The sequence below is a fragment of the Dermochelys coriacea genome, chromosome 8 (genome assembly GCF_009764565.3).
Source record: "Dermochelys coriacea isolate rDerCor1 chromosome 8, rDerCor1.pri.v4, whole genome shotgun sequence".
In the NCBI taxonomy this organism is placed as follows: Eukaryota; Metazoa; Chordata; order Testudines; family Dermochelyidae; genus Dermochelys; species Dermochelys coriacea.
The window spans coordinates 99,324,584-99,340,254 of record NC_050075.1 but is presented as its reverse complement, the minus strand read 5'-3'; the positions used below and the strand labels follow the sequence as shown (position 1 = coordinate 99,340,254).

General features: G+C 39.9%; 1 protein-coding gene across 3 annotated transcripts in view; it reads right to left on the bottom strand.

The window, feature by feature from the left end:
• FAF1 (Fas associated factor 1) overlaps positions 1 to 15,671 on the bottom strand; it is a 299,927-nt gene that overhangs the window by 19,489 nt on the left and 264,767 nt on the right. For all 3 annotated transcript variants that reach the window (XM_038412503.1, XM_043520083.1, XM_043520084.1), the window contains 3 exons: positions 13,857 to 13,937; positions 12,464 to 12,541; positions 4,233 to 4,448 (listed from right to left, as the gene is read on the bottom strand). In XM_038412503.1, coding sequence (XP_038268431.1) covers positions 4,233 to 4,448; positions 12,464 to 12,541; positions 13,857 to 13,937 — 375 coding nt within the window. The remainder of the gene's footprint in view (positions 1 to 4,232; positions 4,449 to 12,463; positions 12,542 to 13,856; positions 13,938 to 15,671) is intronic.

Here is a 15,671-nt window from a genome sequence, read left to right as displayed (position 1 = left end):
AGGAAAATTCCTTCCCGACCCCAAATATGGCAATCAGCTAAACCCTGAGCATTTGGGCAAGATTCACCAGCCAGATACTACAGAAAATTCTTTCCTGGGTAACTCAGGTCCCATCCATCTAATATCCCATCTCAGGGGATTAGGCCTATTTACCCTGAATATTTAAAGATCAATTACTTACCAAAATCACATTATCCCATCATACCATCTCCTCCATAAACTTATCGAGTAGAATCTTAAAGCCAGATAGATCTTTTGCCCCCACTGCTTCCTTTGGAAGGCTATTCCAAAACTTCACTCCTCTGATGGTTAGAAACCTTCGTCTAATTTCAAGTCTAAACTAGTTAGAGGTTGAGCCAATATACCTGCACGATTTTAGGAGTGTATCTTGTAACTCAGCATTGCGTGCCCTCCTACCGTGTATAGTATACCCTGGAGTTTATTATTTACAATACCAAAATGCCTTCAATATTGGAATTAGGTCACTCTTCTAAAGTCATAATCTGAAATATTTTTACCATACGTCGTTACACATGAGACTGATATAAACCAGTTTATTTACTAATAAAAACAGCAAAAGGCCATCCTGCCTAACATGTCTGCTTCCTTTAAGTTTATTTTAAACTTCCTACTGCCATTTAATCTCCTCTACCATTCTTTTGACACACAAATCTAGCCATCTCTTGAATTTACTTAGGGCATGTCTTCACTAGCAACATTAAAGTGCTGCCGAGGCAGTGCTTTAACATGGCTGTATAGTCGTGGCACCAGCAGCACTATAAAAAAACCCACCTCCACTGTCTGCACTGCCACTTTAAAGCGGTGAAACTTGCAGTGCTCAGGGAGGTGTTTTTTTCCACACCCCTTGAGTGAGAAAGTTGCAGCACTGTAAAATGGCAGCGAAGACAAGGCCTTATATTCATTGCTTCATTCGCTTTACTGTTTTTACTTACGTGGGTTTTACCCAAGATCCTAACTCATCAATATACTTAGTTTTCAGACAATCACTCATTAATCCACTACCGATGTGAAATAATAATAAATTCTTTGGCTAAATTTTTCCAACTTTTCTTCATCTTGATACTTATATAGCAACTCTCACCACAGTATCTAAAGCCTAAAGCTGACTTATTGATTCAAAAGGTTGCCACAGGTGCTCAGCAACTTTGAAAATTAGGCTATTTATTTAGTTGCCTAAATATGATTTAGGAGCCTAAATGAAGGCACCCTGTTTTGCAAATATTGGGTTTAAGATTTATGTAATGCTTTCCATCTGAAGATATTGAAGTGCTTTATGAAGGTGGGTATATATCAGTATTCCCATTTAATAGAAAGAAAACTGAGGCAGAGAGAATTTAAGTGCCCAAGGTCACACAACTGAATCAGTAGCAGACATGGGAATAGAAGCCAAGTTTCCTGACTCCCAGGTCCTTTATCAATCCTCCTCCTCTCTTACTTTATGTAGCACTCTTCATCCTGAAAAATCCAAAGAGATCTATTTTATCATTATTTTGAAAGGTACAATAAGGTCACTGATGTCTATACTCTAATGAGAGCACTGCCAAGCTAACAGGGTCCCTACTTTTTAATTAAAAGCCATTACCTGGGGCTAGGTAAACTGCTTAACATTGTCCATACTGGAAAGAGTACTTTTCTCCATTAAATGAGGCTGCTGTTCTGAAGCGCTAGGGAGTCTCATATTGAAGATGCCATTGTGGTGGGTTTTTGTGGGGTGTGGTGGGAGGCTAGTCTGTGTGTCAGGTAATTAAATCCTTGCTTCCTTGGAGCTCATGCTGTAGTGGGGCCTGATGGGAAAGGGAAGCAGGATTTAGATCACTGTCTGGCTTCTTGAGAAGAAGTGGAGGGGAAGGATCTGAACACTGCCAATTCCTCTAACTGGTTTGCCCCTTAACATTCTTTTTTCCCATTGATTTCAGGGTGTTTGAATGGTATTCTTGGGTGCATCCCATTATGGAATTGATATTACGTTGATAGTTTATGCACTGGTTGTGGTTTGCTGGTTTCCTAACATGTGTAGGGGTGATGCTGAGATTTATGGGATTGGAAAGCATTTCTACGCCTCCCACTTCAAATCTGTTTCTCCTCTCCAACAGTTATAAGTACCTTCAAAATAAAAGTGCATCTATGTCTTTTTCAACATCTCTTAACTGCCTCTTCAGACAGATTCTGTGATTAGAAATCAGTTTTTCTGCCTTTGAGACATGGCTCAAGACAAGCCATCAGATATCTACAATCCCGTTCACAGTTATGTCACAATCACAAATCAAGCCTGCTCTCAAGAGGATATGTTTGTTAAGTACAAATATTTCTAGAGCTTTTAGGGCAGGTTGTAATTTAAGATGACTTTTACAAACTAGATATTAATCCTGAAGCAACAGATGGCTATTATAAAATAGCACTGCAAACACTCTAAGTTGAGTCCTATCCTGAGTGAACTTCCTGCGGAGGAGACGACAAGGGTGGACCTAGCGAAGTTTCCCACATAGTGGGCTCTCATGGTGCAAAAAGGACATAAAGCCAGCTTAAGCAGTCACCTGAGGATTTCTCCGGCATGCACAATCCCCGGGTTACAGAGCTAAATTCCCCACCACCACAGCAAATGGGGTGTGTGGCTGGTATGCTGCCAAGCCCCACCACTCAGTGACTGACATAACTTGTGCTGCTAACCTTTCCCAACCTCAGGTTTTGCACTGATCACAACTCAGCTGGACACAAAAATTGGGCCTATTATCTTTTATTTTTGTAGTAACAACTATGCTATAAACAAATCTAAGCTATAATTCAGCAGACAACAACAACAACAAAAGAGCATCTTCAAAGAAATCTAGTACAAGAAAAGCTCTAGTGACCAGAATCCATGGCAGGTTTAACCACAGATAAATTAGCAAATTTTAGGATCATGGAGTTAGTACAGCCTATAATGATTGCCATTCACACCAAATATGACGTCATTATTTTTTGTATACACTTCAAAAGAAGTTTTAGGTAAGAATTAAAAGTGGTTATTTACTTGATTTTATGAATTACGTAAGGGATAGATGAATAGTTTATCAGGGATAAGTGTGCCAAAGTACCTGATAACTCATTTATGGTTTGACAGATCCCTTTCTACTCATGTCACAAATTACATCAAGCAAAATGGACATCAACAGGAAGATCAGAACACCAATCTGAACAACAGAACTTCATGTCCAGGAGAGAAGATGAAATGCTGCTCACCAAATGAACTTTGGGAGTATTATGCTAAGAAAGAGGGGTTCTACTTTCTTTTAAAACAGGGAATAAAGTTTTTGGGTCAAACTGTTTTTGGATGTGTGTCCCCAGTTCTCACTGAATTTGACCCTTTACATTTTTTGCTTTAGAATTTTTTTTCCCCCTCTTCCACTGAAAGTCTGGATTTTCTGATATAGTTTTTTATGTAACAACATGCCCTAGGGCAGTGGTTCTCAAATTTTTTTTTCCCCGCGGACCACTTGAAAATTGCTGTGGGTCTTGGCAGACCACTTAATGATCTTTCCAAATGTTTGTACCATTAGTTAACTATTGTAATAGTTGGATAAAAGCGCTATATAAAAAAAAATTAATAATAATTTCTCTCCCCTGCCACAGCAGCCCCCAGGCTGGGGCTGGGAAGGAGGGGGTCTCTCCCCCACCACAGCAGCTACAGAGCCGAGGCTGGGAAGGAGGGCCGTCTCTTCCTGGCAGATGCAGCCCTGGAGCTGAGGAAAGTCACCTCTTTCTCTGGCTGCTGCAGCCCTGCACATCCCAAATTCCTGCCACTCCCTCTTCTTTCCCCACTGTCCCCTCCCACCTACCCCCATTCCCCCCAAGGTCACCACCTCACCTTACATATGCGTCTTCTCCAGGGTCCAGGCACCTAATTAATAGAGCCACGCCTGCGCGGCTCCACTAATTAGGTGGGTGGCCCTTCATTCTCTTGTGTGCGGCCCCTCAGGCCCCCACTTTTGAGGGAACGATCCACGGACCACCTGAATGGAGCTCGTGGACCACTGGTGGTCCACGGACCACAGTTTGAGAACCTCTGTCCTAGGGCTCTCATGTTAGTTCCTGACTTGCTTTGTGTCATGGAGCTTGACGATATTACAACATACCAAGCCAACCTTCATCTTTCATGCTGTAACATACATGCCATCTTGATACATACAACTAGGAATAAGGAGAATTTATTCACAGAAGGTATGTTTACTTACATCTCTCCTTGGAAAGGTGCCCAGCAGCTTGAACTCTTCCCAAGGGTATCCCTTGGAAGCTACAAAATCAAAGACAACCTGCAGCTTACTGCTGGCCAGGAAACGCCGCTCAAAGAATTCTCCGCTGGGTGTTCGGATACGCAGTTTGCTGACTGACTCAGTGCTCTCTTTTTTTGGCTCTGGAGGCAAAGACTGCTCTAGAGATAGCCTGATAGCCTGAGGAAAGAAAAAGGACCATTTAGCTTCAATTTAACTATTTAGGCGTGGGAGTTTTTCCATTTTTCATGCTAGAACTCCAAGAGGAATCACAGGGCTCCAGAACTTTAGCTGTGCTTTTTGTCTCAATGACAAAACCATTTTTGTGCATTTCTTAATAACAGCCCACCAGATAATAATTAAAATAAAACCTTCCTTTATAACACATAATTAAACCTACACTTTACTGCATGATGGAGATAGGTAATTTAATTGTTTGGCAAAAAAGCATTAACATTTCTGATTGAGGGAATAACTGTCAAGTGCTCAATTGCTTTCTTAAGGAGTACAAATTAAAGGCATTAAATGCATTTATTTTTGTAAACACTTTTTATTATCAAACTGTACTCCTCTAGGCAAAATAACTGACCATTTGAAACTAAAGAATTTCTTCCTCCCCCGACAGCAATTCACAATGAAAACAAACCCCTACTTGTTAGATTTACTAAAAATACTTGTAACTAAAATGCTCTGATTGGGATATTTCTTCTATATATTTAAGGCATAGAGGTTATTTAAAGTATATGAGGCACAAAAGTGGGAACAGCCATAGTCATAGGAGGATCAGCAGGGAAAAAGGCAAGGTAAAAAAGTTGATTTTAAGGAGAGATTAGAGGAGGAAAGGAAAGATGCTATCCACAGAGAAATGGCTCCAAGCACCAGGATTCATTTTTGCTGTAACAGCTACAAGAAATCAGCCAATATTTAATGGCTTGGCCGAGGGCAGAGCGGGAAAGTCTTTATTTATGTGAATATAAATAATAAAAAGTAACAGCAAAATTTTTTTAAGTACATCAGAAGCAGGAAGCCTGCTAAACACCCAGTGGGGCCACTGGACGATCGAGATGCTAAAGGAACACTCAAGGACGATAAGACCATTGCGGAGAAACTCAATTAATTCTTCATATCGGTCAGTCACGGTTGAGGATGTGAGGGAGATTCCCAAACCTCAGCCATTCTGTTTAGGTGACAAATCTGAGGAACTGTTCCAGATAGAGGTATCATTAGAGGAGGTTTTGGAACAAATTGATAAACTAACCCATAATAAGTCACCAGGACCAGATAGTATTCACCCAAGAGTTCTGAAGAACTCAGATGTGAAATTGCAGAACTACTAACTGTAGTCTGTAGCCTATCATTTAAATCATTCAGTACCAAATGACTGGAGGATAGCTAATGTGACTCCAATTTTTAAAAAGGGCACCAGAGATGACCCCGCCAATTACAGGCCTTCAGTACCAGGCAAACTGGTTGAAACTATAGTAAAGAACAAAATTGTCAGACACATAGATGAACATAATTTGTTGGGGAATAATCAACATGGTTTTTGTCAAGGGAAATCATGCCTCACCAATCTACTAGAATTCTTTGAGGGGGTCAAGAAGCATCTGGATAGGGGGAAATCCAGTGAATATAGTGTATTTAGATTTTCAGAAAGCCTTTGACAAGGTCCTTCACCAAAGGCTATTAAGCAAAGTAAGCAGTCATGGGATAAGAGGGAAGGTCCTCTCATGGTCTGGTAACTGGTTGAAAGATAGGAAACAAAGGGTAGGAATAAATGGTCAGTTTTCAGAATGGAGAGGTAAATAGTGGTGTCCCCCAGAGGTCGGTACTGGATCCAAGTCCTATTCAACATATTCATAAATGATCTGGAAAAAGGGGTAAACAGTGAGGTGGCAAAATTTGCAGATGATACAAAACTACTCAAGATAGTTAAGTCCCAGGCAGACTATGAAGAGCTACAAAAGTATCTCTCAAAACTGAGTGACTGGGCAACAAAATGAAAGATGAAATTCAATGTTGATAAATGCAAAGTAATGCACATTGGAAAACATAATCCCAACTACACATATAAAATGATGGGGTCTAAATTAGCTGTTACCACTCAAGAAAAAGATTTTGGAGTCATTGTGGATAGTTCTCTGAAAACATCCACTCAATGTGCAGCGACAGTCAAAAAAGCGAACAGAATGTTGGGCATCATTAAGAAAGGGATAGATAATAAGACAGAAAATATCATATTGCCTCTATATAAATCCATGGTATGCCCACATCTTGAATTGTGCATGCAGATGTGGTCGCCCCATCTCAAAAAATATATACCGGAATTGGAAAAGTTTCAGAAAAGGGCAACAAAAAGGATTGGGGTATGGAGCATCTGCCCCATGAGGACAGATTAATAAAACTGGGACTTTTCAGCTTGGAAAAAAGAAAACTAAGGGGGGATATGATAGAGGTCTATAAAATCATGACCAGTGTGGAGAAAGTAAATAAGGAAGTGTTATTTATTCCTTCTCATAACACAAGAACTTAAATGAAATTAATAGACAGCAGGTTTAAAACAAACAAAAGGAAGTATTTTTTCACACAACGCACAGTCAACCTGTGGAACTCCTTGCCAGAGGATGTTGTGAAGGCCAAAACTATAACAAAAAACAAAAAAGAACTAGATAAATTCATGGAGGATAGGTCCATCAATGGCGATTAGCCAGGATGGAGAGGGATAGTGTCCCTAGCCTCTGTTTGCCAGAAGCTGAGAATGGGCGACAGGGGATGGATCACCTGATGATTACCTGTTCTGTTCATTCCCTTTAGGGCACCTGGCATCGACCACTATTGGAAGACAGGATATTGGGCTAGATGGACCTTTTGTCTGACCCAGTATGGCTGTTCTTATGTTCTTATAAAAGTAAGCGAATGTAAACTTGCATATAAAACATATATATATTTGATTGTCTTATTATTCACGCTCTGTACATTGCTTGTCTCCTTAGATGTTAGCTCTTTGGGACAGGAATTATAGCTACCTGTGAATTTGTTCTCGGCCACGATCCTAACCAGGGCTTCCAGGAGCTAGTATAACATGAATCCTGTGGCCAGGATTTTCAAAAGAAGATGCCTGCTAAATTAGTTTGGCCTGATGTTCTAAAGGAGCCTACATTCAGGCACCTGTTGGTACAAATCTTAACAACAATTGGGGTGATATGAAAAAAGGCACAAAAGAGAAGATTTTTCAAAGGCAGTTAAGTGCCTAGTTCCCATTGATTTTCAATGGAAGTGAGGCACTCAATTGCTATTTGTGTCTTTGAAAATCTCCCCCATAGTCATTTAGAGGGAGAAACGAATTACATTAAAGGGACAGAATGGGGCAGAGGCAAGGGTACAAGATCATTTAAACAATCTGCTTCTTACATACAGACATTGGGAAAAATTATATCTCAATATAAATGATTATACATAGAGCTTCACATGGGCTTTTGCAATCCCAGGCATTTTCTGTGTGAATCCAAAGGAGTTTTTTAATGTTCTTGGGGCTCAAGTTAATTTTTATGTGTCTGCTATGAGATTATATTTTAAATAATATAATTAAATAGATTCTATTTCCTTTCTCTCCTTCCTCAACCACCTGCTTACTATCTTTCTGTTTTGACATTTCCTCACATAGTATAACAACAGATGCTACATTATTTACTGAACTCAATCTATTACATTACAGAAAAATAAACAACAGTAGCTCATTAGAGCTCTTTTCTTTGTGCAAAGAATACCTAGCTCCCCAAAGTAACCAGTCTCCAAGGCTTCAAAATAAAATGACAATATACAATGGATATTTCACTCCAGTGAACCAAGTTAGAAAACAATTATGAGCTGGATAACATCAGCAACTCTTGGATCTGAATAAGCAAGCTGAATTTTGTTGATAAAAAAGGATGTTCAGTATGTGAATAGATCAATAGCCAGATTTCAAATATATGGAACTGAACATAAAGCCCCTTATGTAAGCAAACATGTTACAGAACAACAGAATATAGGTAATCCGTACACTTGAACATAGGGAGTGTTAGTAAACAGCATTGTTAATATCTCTTTTGTTTGGCTAAGCAAACAGATCTTATTCTTTTCATTATTACAGTTTGTATTAAAACAAGGAAGCCCAGGTATAGTTTTAATCGTGGACTGGTTTTTCTGCTTTTATGTGAGAAAACAGTTTCCAAAAGGCCAGGGTAGTAAGCACAATGCAGCGGAAGGGAATTATTGTTTCTATGTGTTCACAATTACTTTTAAAGAGAGGAAGAAAACACACTAATTACATGAATTAGAAGATAAGCAAGGCAATTTCTCAACAGTCTTATTGCTGTTGCTGCTACAATACTAGTTTACGTGAGTTCAATTGCTAATAACTTTACAGAATACAATTAGTTAATTATTCACAACAGAATTCTCATATTCCTATTTTCTGCAATACTCCTCTAGTTCCCCTCTAATAGTCTCTTACCTTAACTCCCATTCTTGACTTTTGGTAGCAACAGGAGGTAAGAGTACAGCAAATTCGACAGTACAGTGTAGAGAAAAGGTGGAGCATCTTATGCAAAACATTTAATACTGTAGTTCTGACTAAATGAACTATTCACAATATAACATGGTTTAAAAATTCTGGAAGCACTTAAATATTTCAGGTTCTTGGATGATTTATCTTGGTCAGAAAGATGTGTGCAAGGTGAATTGTTGACACAATTTGCTTGTCAAATTTATCTTCGAGAATAAAAAATTATGTTGGTTACCTACTTTATTTTTTTGCAGTTGTATAATGCAGTGTTTCCATATATCAGAAAAGAACACAGTACTGAAATGTCACCAAATATACATTTAAAAAGGCACTTCAGGGGAGAAAACAAAAAACAACAACAAAGAAAAAAGAAAGGGAAAGGAAAGGATGCAATTTAAACAGGATTTCACCAGTTTCACAGACTTTAATCATCTGGAAAATTAAATAAAAACATAATGCCAGATTTCAAATGTCTGCAAAAAGAAAAAAGAATCAGATCAAGAAAATTATATTAATGGACAGAAAAAGATGGGAAAAGTATGTTGGTTTATATATTTATATAGCATTAGCAAACAAACACACCCCACAAGGATGCAGATATATCAATGCTTATTAGTAATAAAAAGAAAAGGAGTACTTGTGGCACCTTAGAGACCAACAAATTTATTTATTAAATAAATAATTTATGTATTTATTATACTCAAATTTGTTGGTCTCTAAGGTGCCACAAGTACTCCTTTTCTTTTTGCAAATACAGACCAACATGGCTACTACTCTGAAACCTGTTATTAATAAGGCTCTTGTTAATGATGGGTGAAATTCTAGGCCCCATTGAAATCAATGGCAAAATGCCCATTGGCTTCAATGGGGCCAGGATTTCACCCTTTAAGTTTGCACATCTATAGCACTTTTAATTTGAAAGTCTCATCCAAGGATCTCAAAGCTCTTTTCAATCATTAACTGACTTAGCCCCATCTCACCCCTCGGAGAATGGATAAACATAGGGAACATTTCATCAGCCACTGACATACAGTTTTATTTTGGATGCTACATGACAGCTGTTTTAACAACACATGCAGCAGTTGATGACATAGCTAGCTGAGCTACTATTCTGTTTATTTCACCAGAACTCCTCTAAGGACTGATAGTCTCAAGTACAGTTTTTGGGAGGGGGGGAGAAGTGGATGTGCACTATCCCTTTTTTATCACTATGTTATACATTTGCCTGGAGATAAAGAAGAAGAAAAAATTACTGCTGTGTGCAGAACTTCATACACGTTACAATATGACTGTTTTAGCATGCGGGAATATACTGTACTAGTAGATCACACTTTGGACAAAACAGATTGGGACAATGGACTAGTTGTGAAACCCCATAGAATCCTCAAAACAAGTTTTTACTGGGGAACTGTTAAACAGGACACTTGTGGCATAATCTGACAAAAAATTACACGGCTGAGTCTGATCAAATGCAGCAGGAAAGTTGGGCATCCTGGATTAGATCCTGCAGAATCTCTGCTGGACATCTGTACTTTCAAACTCTTCACACCACAGATGCATTTGGGGAACAGTAGTTTCCACAGGGGGTGGTTTATCCATCCACTCAGACTAAGGGAATGGAGCACCCTGTATGATGGCTCATATCTCACAAATTAACAAATTGTTCCCATGAGATGCTTCCTGGAGAGGGGCCAGTTTGGGGCTGTGCTCAGGTACACATCAATGCCTCTTACAGGGTTGATTTGCCATCTTTTGTGGCCTTGTACCTGAATGGGTGTAACAAGAGATTAGCTACTGGTTCAGCAAGAACTAGTGCCGTACTTCATTGACTTGGATTTGTAAACAAAATTGTGGCTTTGTGGCTTAACATTTGTATATTTCTCATTAACAGTGTGCTTTGAGAAACATTCTAAAGAGTTAAATTCATTCATCTTGCTTTGCTCTTTTTATCTCCTAATTTTTCCGATGTTTAACCTCATTAGTTTCCCTTGCAGCCAATATGTTTAATCACTCTGGAGAGTTTGCATCATTATTGTGACAGGGTTTTTGAATTTTCGTTGATACCTTGGTTTTGAGGGGACAGACTTTGGCATTTAAGATCTCAGTCAGAGACTAAAGGTTTCTTTTCTTTAAAAGAAGTTCCAGGATAAATTTGATTGGCCATTTAAAAATTATATTAGTACAAAGAAAATAATTGGGATTTTTGTGGGCTTTTGGTTACTTTTATTTTAAACATTAAAAAACTGCTTCATTCCCCAAATTAAATTATGCAAACCGTTTGTTCATAGTGCTAACTAGGCTCCAAGATATTTGAAAACAAAAGTAAAGAAATCAATCCATAAAATGAAAAGCAACTGAGATACTGTGTTTTAAAAACTGGTATCTGCAAAGACATGTTTGGAGCTTCAGACACAGGTCCCCTAATTTAAATAACTCAGAATGTTAATGCTAATCTCCTGTTTTATAATTTAAAAAGTATGATCTTTTCCATATAATATAATAAAATATAGGTGTATAAAATATTTATTATATGAACCGATGTTAACTGATCACTAGGGCTGAGTGACTGTCACTGTAATTTTTCCTAAAGCTCACAGATTAATCATTGTCTTCCTTGCAGCTACTGATAGTTGGCCCTTGGATCCATGAAACCAACTGCCAAAGATCCCTCTAAACTGGGAGGGGGTACTCCGACCCAATTTGTATAGAATGATGTCATTTGGTCTGCAGTGGATAGAGCCAAAACTATCATAAGCTTCCTCCCAGCTGCATGAAGCTAAACTGGTCCTGCGAGTCAACCAATGGACTGTCTTGGTCTCGCTCAGTAGAATGGCCCAGTTCATAACGCAAGGATTGAGAGTACGGCACTCTTGCATTCTAATCCCAGCTCTAATGCTGACACCCTCTGTAGCTTAAACTGCAGCAAGGGAGGTTTAAATTGAAGATTAGGAAAAACTTCCTGTGCGGGTAGTTAGGCACTGGGACAAATTGCCTATGGAGGTTGTGGAATCTCCATCACTGGAGCTTTTTAAGAACAGATTGGACAAACACCTGTCAGGGATAGTCTAGTTATTGCTTAGTCCTGCCTTGAGTGCAGGGGACTGGAGTTAGATGACCTATTGAAGTCCCTTCCAGTCCTACACTCCTGTGATTCTATTGTCAAGTCACTTAACTTCTCAGACTCAGTCAATACCCCTCCTTTGTAAAATGAGGGCACTAATATTAATCTTCCTTCCACTAGATCTGATGATTATTTAGTACAGTGATCAAAGTGCTAATAGACCTGAATGCATATAAACCCCCACTTTATCAAAGATGAGGCGTTAGACCTCATGAGACCCTGGTGAAGTAGGTAATCCATGTAACAAACAAGGAAACTGAGGCAGAGAGCGCTTCAGACTTGCCTAAAGATAGTGGAAGAGCAGCAGATAATATGAGACAGAATAGTTAGTGGAAAAGCCATAAAATCATGTTTTAACCCAATAAAGTAAAACGATCTATAAATGTTATCCATGTTAGATTAAAGTATGTCATAGGTATTGAATGTCCACACAAAAAAATCTTAGTCAGCTCTGACTGATGGTTGCCAGGTATCAACACAACATCAACACAAACTCTAGAAATTGCCCTAAAAGGCAAAGTGTCCCACCTCACGTTCTTCCTCCTGTTCTTTTCGAATTTGCTCCAAACGAAACTGCTCTGCTTGTTCTCTCTCTTGTGCTTCCCTCTATTAAAGAGAAAGAAACAATCACATTTACATTCAACTGACAGCTAAGCAGCACAGCCCATAGCCCTGTGCAACAAATTGCATTACCCACATGAAGGAAAGGAAACTCCACAAATGTTTCTTTTTCTGCTGGGGTAGGAGTGGTTTGTGCAGACCTGCCAGAGACAAGGGGCAGGCTTCAGCTGTCGCACCAGGTTCCACAAACAGAAGGGGAAACAGTGCAAATTAATACAGCCTCAGACTGGGAGGAGCTTCTGAAAGATTGGGGCTGAATGGGAAGCATGCCACAAAGGTAGTATCCTCCCCTCCTGCTCTTTGCTGGGTGCATGCTCCCCTCTGCATGCAGATGAGGAGAACACAGGCCCCTTAATTCTGGAGCAAGAATACGAACATAAAGGAACAATAGAATAATACAAAATTTGCAAATAACTACAAGTTTTCATTCAAAATCAATATCTTTGTATATAGATCCAGTGGTTACAGATGGAAAAGACCTCTTAGATCAAGTCATCTCCCCGCAAGGACAGAATAGAGGCTCCTTGACAGAGAGCATATCACATATTAAATTAACCCTGCAGTGGATCCTAGTCATAGGGCCAAAGGGAGCACTGTTACACAAGTCAAGCTTTTTGGCCAGTATGTGCATGTGCCATATTTAAATGATATGATAAAACCACGTGAACCCCCCAGCCCTCAATATTCCACATATAAAGCATAATGATGAAAATAGTCATCTGAACACTGTGTACGTCCTTATCAGTGCACCACATAAAACGTGCTTAATGAGCAACACAGATTCTGAGAATTTCCAAACTTCAGCTACATAAACTACTGTGCTAAGCAGAACAACTACCCATGAAGAATTCCTAGTCACACAAGGTGAAACTCACTCTGAGTATTCATACTCTGTGAGGGGGGAGTGCAGAACAGATGGCAAGGCAAGGTGAACCCCCAGCCCTAAACCTAGGGCAGGCCTGCCTCACAGCCCCCATGGCCACTATTCCAGTCTCTTGGTTGGAATTGTTACCACAGACCCTACATGTCAGTTGTGTGGGCTACTGGGGCCACTGGATCTGTGTAAATATAAATCTGTGGCCTCTCTCTTGGCCTGCCCACAATGTGGCTTTGTATGCTGGCCTGTGTGGCTGGTAAGGAGATTTCCTTAGTGTGTAGGGAAGCAGAACCCTACATGGGGCTGAAGTGGTGTGGTCCTCCACAGCTAGGTGAATTTCATCCATTGTGAGGACATGCATATCCTGGCATTCATGAAATTACTTCCCAACAGAGCAGGGGATATTCTTCACTGTGCACACACCTTTGCTCTATCAGCTTCTAGTGAAATGCGGTAAGCTTCATCCTGTTCTCTCTTCACATTCTCTCTGGCCTCACGTTCATCCTAAAATAAAAAAACCCAACAAATAATTAAAAGACCAATATAGTTTCTTTTATACTCACTGGCACTCTTTAGACCAAATGTTTTAATAATAATTTGGTTGCATTACTTCTGCTTGCAATGGAGGCCCACAAAAGTGTTTCATGGTCAACTTTAGGTTTTTATATATACATGTGTGTGTGTGTGTGTGTGTGTGTGTGAGTGAGAGAGAGAGCGCGCGCGCAAATATGATCTGCCTGATACAGTGTTTAAATTGGTCCATTATAAATGTATAATTATCTAGGTTTAGATAAATTGTAGGTTTGGGAAAGATGTCCTCAGGAAATGAATTTTACATTTCAGATGGTGGATTTGCTGTTCATTGTCCAATGAAGTTGGCATCAGGCACTGGCTAGTCCCACCATTTTAACCTACAAGAGAAGGGCCTGTTCCCAACTATTTAATCATGTAAAAATCCCTTTGCCTTCAACAGGTTTCACCCCAGGCTCCTTATTATTAAATATTAATGTTATGGTATTGCCAAAGGCCCCAACCCCCACTGTTCTGTACAAACACAGAAAAGAGCGAATTCCTGCACTGAAGGGCTTTCAGTCTAAAGGCATAAACAGACAGTAGGGTGAAAAACTTTGGAAATGAACCTGCTGAAGAACTGGCCCAGCTTGGTTAGTTACATGGATTGTAATTTCTTCAACTGGAAGTAGAGATGTGGAGGAAAGGTGTAGGAAAAGGAGCCCACCCCTCTCCATCACTGTGTACACCACCATCATTCTCCCAGTCACCCAGGCCTGCAACTGTGGGTATCATCTTTGATTCGACCCTCTCACTGGACCCACATATTCAGGCCATTGCTAAATCTAACAGCTTTTTCTTACACAACATCTTTTAAAATCTGGCCTTGGCTCTTTGTCCACACAGCCAAAACTCTCTTCCGCAACCTCATCATTTCAAGTCTTGGCTGCTGCAACCTTCGTGGTATTTTCCATCCAAAGGGGGATGTGAGGAGAACTTGGAGGGACAGGTCAAGAGCACAGTTCTGGCCATGCTGAGTTGAAGATAATGATTGGACATTTACAAAGGGATGTCAGAAAGACAGGCCAACATACTAGACTGGATGAAAGAAAACAGCTCATCAGTAGAGAGGTAGATTGGCGAGTCATCATCATAAAGATGGTAGTTAAAACCATGCTTGTGGATAAGAGCACCTAGAGAGAGGGTGTAAAAAGAGAAGTGGAGGGGGCACAAAGGACAAAGTCTGGAGGGCAACCCATAGAAAGGGGTAGAGGGGAGGAGGATGACCCACCTAATGAGACAGTAAAAGAATGATCAGCGAGATAGAAGAACCATGAGAGGACAGAGTTACAAAAGCCAGTGAAGTACAAAATTTCAAGAAGTTGGGAGTGGTCAATGGTGTCAAAAGTCACCAAGAGGTCAAGTAGGAGAAGGATGGAGTATAGGCCTACAGACTTGACCAGGTACAGATCATTACAGTTATTTCCCAGGCAGATAGATGATGGACACCAGATTGGAAACAGTCAAGAACAGAACTGGATGAAAAACACCAGAGAGCAGTTGTAGACATTATGCTTAATGATTCCGGAGGTGAACGGGAAAAGAGAAATTGGGCAATAGTTTGAGGGGCTCAGAATTCTACCTCTTCAATCCATGGCCCACTACCACCATACTCAGGAGCCTCCCCATTCCCATAACCCAGAAATCATCCCTACTTGTTACTGGGAC